Source organism: Lampetra fluviatilis, chromosome 16 (assembly GCF_964198595.1).
Source record: "Lampetra fluviatilis chromosome 16, kcLamFluv1.1, whole genome shotgun sequence".
Lineage (NCBI taxonomy): Eukaryota > Metazoa > Chordata > Hyperoartia > Petromyzontiformes > Petromyzontidae > Lampetra > Lampetra fluviatilis.
Window position 1 is genome coordinate 14,556,104 of NC_136290.1, and position 9,494 is coordinate 14,565,597.

At 56.3% G+C, this 9,494-nt stretch overlaps 1 protein-coding gene across 1 annotated transcript; it reads left to right on the top strand.

Moving 5' to 3' along the window:
* Positions 1-1,922: 1,922 nt before the first annotated feature.
* EIF3M (eukaryotic translation initiation factor 3 subunit M) lies at positions 1,923-8,388 on the top strand. Its single transcript, XM_078863816.1, has 11 exons — positions 1,923-2,122; positions 3,319-3,451; positions 3,793-3,931; positions 4,323-4,443; positions 4,918-5,012; positions 5,466-5,558; positions 6,030-6,129; positions 6,286-6,367; positions 6,628-6,771; positions 7,619-7,679; positions 7,858-8,388. The coding sequence occupies exons 1-11, from the start codon at positions 2,081-2,083 to the stop codon at positions 7,976-7,978; spliced, it is 1,131 nt and encodes a 376-aa protein (XP_078719942.1). The 5' UTR covers positions 1,923-2,080; the 3' UTR covers positions 7,979-8,388.
* The last annotated feature ends 1,106 nt before the right edge of the window (positions 8,389-9,494 follow it).

Consider the following 9,494-nt stretch of genomic DNA (forward strand, 5'->3'; position numbering starts at 1 on the left):
AGCCGCCTGCACCACTGCCCGCGGTGACAACTGAGCGTGCAGTCTCGGGGATGAACACATTCAATCAGTGACGGGGAGCGGTGGTGGTGAAGCGATGGCGGTGGTGGTGCCCCCCCCCACCCCGTATTTGTGAATCTCGATCTAAGTGGAATGTTTCGTGTCACGAGTGCGCTGATTTGGCACGAGCGAAGGCTACACAAATGGCACGGTGGGCTCAGGACATCGATCAGTCAAGAGGTCAAAGGGTCAGATTCCTGCAAGCCACGTGGCGACGCCGCGGCTGCGTTGGCGGCTGTGCTCGACCCATAACTTGACACGTTTCGTGAACAACATCACTGCGTGTGGGGCCTGCAACGGGACATTCTGAGTTCACGTTTCGGGAAATGTATGTCGATCTTCTGTCGCACCGTACGTAGACAATCGTGCTAATCCGAGGTGCACATGCGCCAGAGAGGTCGTGGCTAAGTTGGAGCGCGGCTGCATGATGCTCGCCTCCTCGAAGTGCCGCTCAAGCCACTGCTGGTGGAGGGATCTCTGAGCGGTGTTCTTCACTCATGTCCAGAGGGGGCCACTTGCGCCGACAAGACATCACATCAGTGTGAGGGCCGCCACACATTTTCAACTATTGGGGGTCACACGTGGGGTGTCGTCACACGTGGGGTGTCGTCACGAGTGTGCATCGTCAGGGGCCGCACTCAAGGCCACCGGGGGCCGCCAGTGTCCCGAGGAGGGCCTTGCAATGAAGACCACCGGCTTAGAGGGTCAACATTTGGGCAGCTCACGCGGGACTGCGAGGCCCGTGTGCTCACCATGACACCAACGTGGCAGCTGCCCGTTCACGTAATAATATTAAAAACAACTTTATTTTAACACGCTTTTATTAAATTTACGAGTAATGGAAGAACTCCACGACTCCAGGAAGTGGCCCCGAAGCTTGCCATAACGGGACCGTGGTCATATACAGTACAGCCAACGTCAGTTTACCGTGGACAATTAGACCCAAGCCGAAACATAACATTTAAAAAAGATTGTAAAAAAATATATAGTGTTTATCATAGACTATAGTATTGTCATCGGTATGACATAAGTATACCAAGTTTGCAGTCAATACCACATTGGGAAGTGGGTAAAAATTGAGTTACACGATTTTTTAAGGATACGAGAACAGACGGAGTGAGTTAAATAAAAGCGTGCAATGTAATAAGTATAACCAGTAAAAACAAAGTTTTTCACTCTAAATCCTTTATATGCGTGGCGGCTAGAGTCCTCTCGTCCTCTGGCTTGAGATGGCTGCCACCTATGGGTCAGATGATTGTCTGCCAGTATTAAGCAATTGGTAATTAAATATTTAATTTGTTTTCCCTAAACAGTGTACAATTTTGGAAAAAAAAATTCACGAAAATTAATTGTTACGCACAACGAGTCTGTGTGGAAAATGTCAGCTCTATTGGATCACGGGAAGTGGGTTAAAAAACGAGCGAAAGATTTGCACGGTCCTAAGCAAGCAAGCAAGCACGCAAGCAAGCAAGCGAAATTTAAAAAGAGACCGATTTTAACCAGGTTACAAAGACAAAGATGCTGCGGACAGCCTCGACAGACTAGTGGGGCAAGTGCTGTAGCCCGGTAGAGCACGCACACAGGGCGGTCGGTGTGGCCAACAGCACCACCACCACGGCCGTCTTTGTCTCTCCAGCTCTGATGTTCACTACACACCGCAGCAGGTACTCAAGCGCTTCAGGGCTGAGTCGACCTCGGGAGAGGGAGGCCCTGGAGCCTGTCCACCCTCACCAGCGTGGTGGCCCTGAGCGGGAACGCAGCGCCGGCTGACAGCGTCGTGCAGCTGCGCTAACCACTGCGCCACCGCTCCCTCCGCCCTGCCACGTGGGGCACAGCCCCGCCCCGCGTGACCCCGCGACCCGGAAGCTTTCGCTCGTCCCCTCGCACGTGGTCTGAGGCCCAGCGGTAGCGGCGAAGCCTCCGCGCGTCACTCTCCCCAAGCTCCTCTCCCCTCTCTCTTCTCTCTCGCCTCTCCCCTCTCTTCTCTCTCGCCTCTCTCGCTTAACTCTCCACAAGCGCCGCGATGAGCGTCCCGGCCTTCATAGACGTCACTGAGGAGGATCAGGTGAGAGCGCGGGGCGGGCGAAGGAGGGAGCGGGAGGAAGGACGACGGTCTGACTTGGCCCCGTCATGGGAACGGCCCCAGTGGCTCGCAGCGCACGGGGATCCCAAGCGCGGCGGTGGTGGTGGGGGGGTACCGACACCCCCCTTTAGGGGGTGAATGGGGTCGCACAAAATGCATGGACAAGGTTGCGGGGGGGGGGGGGTCAGCTGAGGTGGTGTTGGTGATGTGGGTGATGCACTTCAGCACCGTGGGAGACAAAGGCGGCCGCGTGCGGTGCTGCCCAGGCCAAGCGCCTTGTGCGCTGCGCCTTACGAGGCGCTCGCTATCGTAACGTGCCCCCTCATTCATCTGCGAGATGCTGTGGGTGGTGGTGATGTTGGGTGGTTGTGATGCTGGTGAGTGATGGTGTGGTGTGTACGGTGAAGTGCTTGGTGATGATGATGGAGATGGTTTCCGTGGGTCTCGTGTGTGCGTGTTTGTGATATTTGTGATGTGGCTTATGTGTGTGATGTTGGGTATGGATATACTGTATGGGTGAATATATTGTTGGGTGATTTCGTGACAGGTTTGCGTGTAGTGATGTGGTGTGATGGTGTGTGGATAATGCCGATGAATGGTGTTGATGGTGATGTGGTTGGCCGATGTTTGTGTGATGTATGTTGTGATGTGAACGGTGGTGTGTATGGGTGATGTATGCACGATTATCTCGGTTGGCTACGTATGGTACGAAAGAGCTCCCACATACATGTAGGGGGATGGTCATGTGCAGTTGATGTGTAAGGCTGATTGATGTACGGTGTGTGGCAATGTGATTGGGTGGTGGTGAAATGGTCGTTGACTTGGGAGATGTGAGTGGTGATGCGGATGGGTGACGTAAGTTTGTGCGGTGATTTATAATGTGATTGGTGGTGAGTCTTAATGTGTGTGGTGATGTGGGTATCTGGTAAGCTTTGTGTGTGGCTGGGTGTAGTAACATTATGGTGATGCAGCTGGTGTGAGGAGTGGTGCTGCATAACGGCGATGCGCTCGTAATGTGGGTGGCAATGTGCAGTTGATGTGTATGGCCGATGTATGTGGTAATGTGGCAGTCTGAATGCGTGATGTACATGGGTCATGTGAATAATGTAGATGTGACAGGTGATGGACAGATCATGTCAGCTGCTGCTACGTAACTAACTGCGTGTGCATGCACGCAGGCGGTGGAGCTGCGCCAGTACCTGCGCGCGCGTGGAGCCGAGGTGTCGGAGGAGGCGAGCGAAGGGGGTCTCCAGCAGGAGCTGGGCACCATCCTGTCGGCACTCCACGTCATCTGGAAGGATGAGGACAAGGGTCCGTGTCTCCTCCACCTCGCGCTCGTCTCTCGTTCCCTGCACCTCTCTCTGCCCTTTTCAGTAACTAAATGACGGACTGTTAGACGCTCCGCTGTCATGTGCCAAGTGGCGGTGAATACTCAAAAATAATGGAACATATTCTTTGGGTCTTTCGACCGCTTGTGTTGCGATCAAAACTTCGGAAATGTTTTGTGATTCCTGAGCAGGGGGCCACGCTACCTTTTCACTGTGCGATGCTGCTACTGCTGCAGCTGCTACTGTTGCTGCAGCTACTACTGTTGCTGCTACTGCTGCTACTACTGCTGCTAACGTTGCTGCGTGTGCGGCGTGCCCGTGTAGACGTGGAGAGCGTGCTGAACTCTGTGATCTCGCTGCTGCTGATCCTGAACGTGGAGAAGCAGCAGGGCCTGGTTGAGAGTCTCTGTGAGCAGCTCGCCAAGGGCCGCGACGGCGAGCGGCCCCTGCTGCGCCTGCAGCTGTACGCGCACACACACAGACGTGTACACACATTCAGCCATACACGCACACACTTTCACACAAAGACAGAGATCCCCCATATAGCCTTAACAGACTGTTGGGGCAAGTGCTGTTAGCGAGCACCTATGAAGGCCGGCACAGCACACGAGGGGGTTGGTGGCCAGTACCACGCCCGGCCACCTTTGTCTTCTCATGGCTGTCTACACACCGCACCAGGTACTCATTTAAGACTGAATCTAATTCGGGGAGGACGACGACCGGGACAAGACATTTCACCGCTGTTAATGGCCACGAGCTGGAATCGAACTCGCACACATGCACACATGCACACATGCACATACTGAATGAGACTGGAGCTGTGCTTCTCCATGCCCCCCCCCCGCCCCCCCCAGGCTGAGTAACCTGTTCCACGGCATGGGGGAGGGTCCGGCGCGCTACGTGGTCTACTGCAGCCTCGTGCGCCTCGCCGGCTCCTGCAGCTCCATCCACCACATCCCCACGGAGCTCGAGCAGGTGCCTCGCCCCAGCCCCTCTGCTACCCGGGCCCCGGCTCTCTCCTCCTCCTTCCACCCTCCTTCCTCACTCCCCTCTTCCACCCTCCCCTCTTCCACCCTCTCTCCTCCTGCCGGCTCTCCCCTCCTCCTCCTCCTCCTTCCTCACTCCCCTCTTCCACCCTCCCCTCTTCCACCCTCTCTCCTCCTGCCGGCTCTCCCCTCCTCCTCCTCCTTCCTCACTCCCCTCTTCCACCCTCTCTTCTCCCTGCTCCAGTAAAAATGCAATCTCACAAAGGGGTCCAAGCATGCATCAGAACTATTGTCAACCAGACAGGATTTTCTGGGTAAACAAGAGAAACTTTAATAATAATAATATGCGTGCAGTGTCACAGTGGTTATCACCTTCATAGGTGCTCGCTCGCTCCCAGCACTTGCCCCGACAGCATGCGTAGGCTACACAGGGGATGTTTATCTTTGCTTGTGTTGGTCCCAGGTGCGCAAGTGGTTCACTGAGTGGAGCCTCACGATTGACAAGAAGCAGCACATCCTCCGCCTCCTCTACGACGCACTGGTGGACTGCAAACGCAGGTGTCCACCCAGATCCCTCGCCGTGATCTATCCACTGCTGCATGAAGGCCTCCCCAGGCCATCGCCATCTGTGGCGGCCCTGTTGAGTCGTGTTTGGGGAACGCCTCGCACCTGGAGAGTGAAATGGCGGTGGCAGTGCGAGTGTGGAAGCGCCGCCATGAAACTCGCAGCCCACATTTGCTGGCGCTCGCACACAGATATATGCATACACATGCACCCCCCCTCTCGTCCTCAAACTCAAGACAGACGCACGCACTCACACACCCTCTCATCCTCAAACACAGACACGCGCACACACTCGCGCACTCTCTCATCCGCACACTCCAGACACTCGTGCGCCCTCTGACACGCACTTATAGTGATGTTGATGTTGGTAGTGGGTACAGCGAGCGGGCGACGCTGTTGGTCGTGATGTTGATGTTCGTGATGGTGATATATTGTTGATGTTGGTAGTGGGTACAGCGAGCGGGCGGCGCGGGTGATGGTGGAGCTGCTCGGGAGCTACACGGAGGAGAACGCATCGCAGGCTCGCGACGATGCACACAGGTACACGCTCTCACCCCACTCTCACTCTCACCACCCCACTCTCACACCACTCTCACCTCACCCTCACCACCCCACTCTCACTCTCACCACCCCACTCTCACCACCCCACCCCACTCTCACTCTCACCCCACTCTCTCAACATCCCACTCTCACCCCACTCTCACCCCACTCTCACTCTCACCACCTCACTCTCACCCCACTCTCACACCACTCTCACCTCACCCTCACCACCCCACTCTCACCACCCCACTCTCACTCTCGCCACTCCTTGTGTACACTCGACACACTCTCTCGGGATACTCCCCACTCTCATGCACCACTCTCTCTACTCTCTCCCACCTCTTTCCTCTCATGCTTCATGAACTTCAGTGTGATCCTAGATTATCTATGTTCAATTGCCGGCTAACGGCACTTGGTCCAAGTCGGCACTGGCTACATGGGGGGCCTTTATCTGTGTGTGTGTGCACGCAGGTGTATAGTGCGCGCTCTACGCGACCCCAACACATTCCTGTTCGACCACCTGCTGGCGCTGAAACCGGTTCGATTCCTGGAGGGGGAGCTCATCCACGACGTGAGGGCAGAGTGGCGACAGGCATCGCCACCGCAGGCGCGCACGCGGCACCCCGCAGCACCCCGTTCGTCACTCTCGCGCGGCGCACGCGATGGTGGCGTGCGTGTCACGTGTGTCACGTGTGTGTCGTCCGTCTCTCCCCCCCCCGACCCGTAGCTGCTGACGATCTTTGTGAGCGGGAAGCTGTCCGCCTACCTCAAGTTCTACGGGGCCAACAAAGATTTTGTGGAGTCCCTGGGTAGGAGTACGCCCACAAACACCAACCCCCTTGCAGGCCAGGGTGGATGCACAGGGAACCCTGGCCTGGGTTATCCCAGTTCGCCCACTGGTGGTCACTCACAGAGCCAAACTCAAGCTCCCACAGGGTTCAGTGTTAATCACCGAGACACACACAGCCAGACTAAACGGGTCGTCGTGGACTTGGATGATGGCTGCAACTAAACCCGCCGGTGCTGCCCCCATGACCCCGTGACCCCTGCCGCCCCCCCCCCCCCCCAGGACTTTCACACGAACAGAATCTGGGCAAGATGCGGCTGCTCACGTTCATGGGCATGGCCGTGGAGCAAACGGAGATTGGCTTCTCCACCATCACCCAGGAGCTCCAGATCTCTCAAGACGACGTGGAGGCCTTCGTCATCGATGGTGAGAAGGATGAAGAGGTGGTGATGGTCGTGGAGGACGAGGAGGATATGGCGGTGGAGAAGTATGTGTAGCAGGAGGGAGCGGTGGCGCAACAATTAGCACGATGCGCTACAACTCCGGTGACCCCGAGTTTAATTCCAGCTCATGGCCATCATTATCTGAACCGGTCCTGGGCCTCCTCCTAGGTTGACTTGGCCTCAAACGAGAACTCGGTGCGATATGTAAACATCGTCGACAAAGGCGGCCGGGCGTGGTGCCGGCCGGGTGTGGTGCCGGCCATCCATACATGCGATATAGAATAGAATCCACCCCCTCGTGTGCCGTGCCGGCTTTCACAGGTGCTCGCTAACTGCACTTGCCCCAACAGTCTAAGGCTGAAGTGATGGTAGGAGAGGAGGTAGAGGAGGTGGTGATGGAGAGCGAGTAGGAGGATGTGGAGGAGTAAGATGTGACGGAGGAGGTGGTCAAGGAAGAGGGAGTTGGGCGAGGTGGTAGAGTAGGAGGAGGTCGGTGAAAGAGGAGGGAGACGCGTGTGGATGACGTGGCGGTGAGCGAGTGTCCTCGCAGTGTACCGACTGACATCGCACACAACAAACGATCGCTCGTGAGGCCCGCATGTGGCCCTGCTTAGCCCCGATCCAGACTCGGATGACTTTTCGCGGGACCAGCAGAAGCAGCAGCGCGTGTATCGCGGTTTGATCATCGGCAAATAGCCCCGGTGGAAATCCACGCGTGCTGTGCTGACCCCGCGCTAGCTCGGATGTGACCGTGAGGAAGGGATTGTGCACGTGTGTGACTGTGCACGTGTGTGACTGTGCCCGGTGTCGCCCTGCGCCTGTGTTTACAGCCGTGCGCACCAAGATGGTTCATTGCAAGATCGACCAGACTCAGCGCAAAGTGGTCGTGAAGTGAGTTCCACAGTCACCGCGCGGAGTGTGTGTGTGTGTGAACCACGCCCCTCCACGCACTCTCATACCTCTCATCTCACTCCCCTCCGTCTCGCTCTTGATGTTGTGGTAATTGATGTGGTTGTCTGTGCGGTGATGGCTGATGCTGTTGTGGCTGTTGTTGTTTCTGCCTGCGTAGCCACAGCACGCACCGCACGTTCGGCCGGCAGCAATGGCAACAGCTGTTTGACAGCCTCGGCTCGTGGAACCAGCACCTCACTCAAGTCCGCACGTCGCTCCTCAGCATCGTCAGCAGCTGAGGCATCACAACCACCGCCACAACCACCGTCACCACCGCCTGCACCGGTGCCACTATCCCTGCTCGCAATATCAACACCACCACCACCGCAACCACCAACAGCTGCTAGAACCACTCATTGCTACTGCTTCTACCGCCACCGCAACCACCACCACCAACATCACAACCACCACTTGCCGCTAACATCCACACCACCATCACCGCCAATGTTGCCGTCACTACCAACAACCACCACGACCGCCGCATCCACTCGGGCTAAGTCACGCGGGCTAAGCCACGCGGGCTCGCACAACCAGAAGCGAGGGCAGGCACACAAACAACCACACAAACAACCACACACAACTTGGCAACAGTAACGATGATGAACACCGTGTGAAATAAATGCCACCGAGCGGCAATGTGGGTACTCATCATTCGTGTCGATTGCATCTCTCACGGTCGTCGCGGAACCACAGACGGACGGGAAAGACAACAACAGCAGCAGCAGCAGCCAGGCCGTGAGGAGCCGGCCACTCCAGTAATTGCCTCCCAAGCTTTGCGGGCCTCTATATTAAAATGTTTTAAGCCAATTCATGTTATACATGTGGGAGGAAACCGGAGCATATGGAGAATATCCATGCGTGGGAGGGGGCAACACATTATCCCTGTACAGATGGGAGAATAGTTCACCTTGCTCTCCCGCCGTGCGCTGCTGAGCCAGGGTACGGCTGCTCCTCAACGGGGTTTAACCCGGATCTGCAGTCCTGGACAACTCGGCTTGGAAATTCCATTCTTATGGCAGGGGCTACCAATTACAGAATGACCACTGTAGGCTTCTCCACAAAGTGGTACCTATTTTATACACACCAGACGGATGATTGGCCGAGTCAACCCCTGACTGGGATTTCAACTTGGGCCCTTCTGCTTGCGAGCCACTCACTGCCACCGATGCACCAGAGCGGATGAAGGACAAAGCGGATTTTGCTGGTCTGACTGATCCACTGCTGGATAAAGGTCTCATTCCGAAGCTCTCGGGGAAACCTTGCTCAATTGAGAGCAGCGGCCCGCGTGCAAACGTTGGAGCCGGAAGCCATGGAGACCTGGGCGATGAGTGCGTGCGTTTGTTGACACAGGAGCCATTGCCGAGTGCACTTGACAAGGTCCGCGTGTCTCGTTGCGGAACAGGAACAGCCGCCGGGCTGTTTACTCGGTAGGGAGCGGCAGTCGTGGGCCTCTGTCAGCCAGAGGTTCTCAGACTTGAGTCGTGGGGATTTTTGTGGGCGTGTGAATCCGTGTGAGCCTGCGGGTCTCTATTTGAGTCTGTGAGTCTACGGGTCTCTGCAAATCTGGGTCTCTACACGAGGCCACGGGTCTGCATGTGAAAATGAAACTGCGCGAGTCTCCAGTTCAATCTGTGAGCGAGGCAGGAGAAGAGGACAAGTCTTGAGCCTGAACTTGAACAGGGGCAAGCAGCCGACACCACATACAGCTGGAGGTATTGCCACACTTAGAAATGTTAGCGGACAAGACGCTTCACA

Bases quoted from the DNA above. Each gene is read 5' to 3' on its own strand.
- EIF3M (XM_078863816.1), top strand. From the start codon at position 2,081: ATGAGCGTCCCGGCCTTCATAGACGTCACTGAGGAGGATCAG. The intron at 2,123-3,318 runs GTGAGAGCGCGG...GCATGCACGCAG, and splicing joins ACGTCACTGAGGAGGATCAG to GCGGTGGAGCTGCGCCAGTA. The intron at 5,013-5,465 runs GTGTCCACCCAG...TGATGTTGGTAG, and splicing joins CTGGTGGACTGCAAACGCAG to TGGGTACAGCGAGCGGGCGG.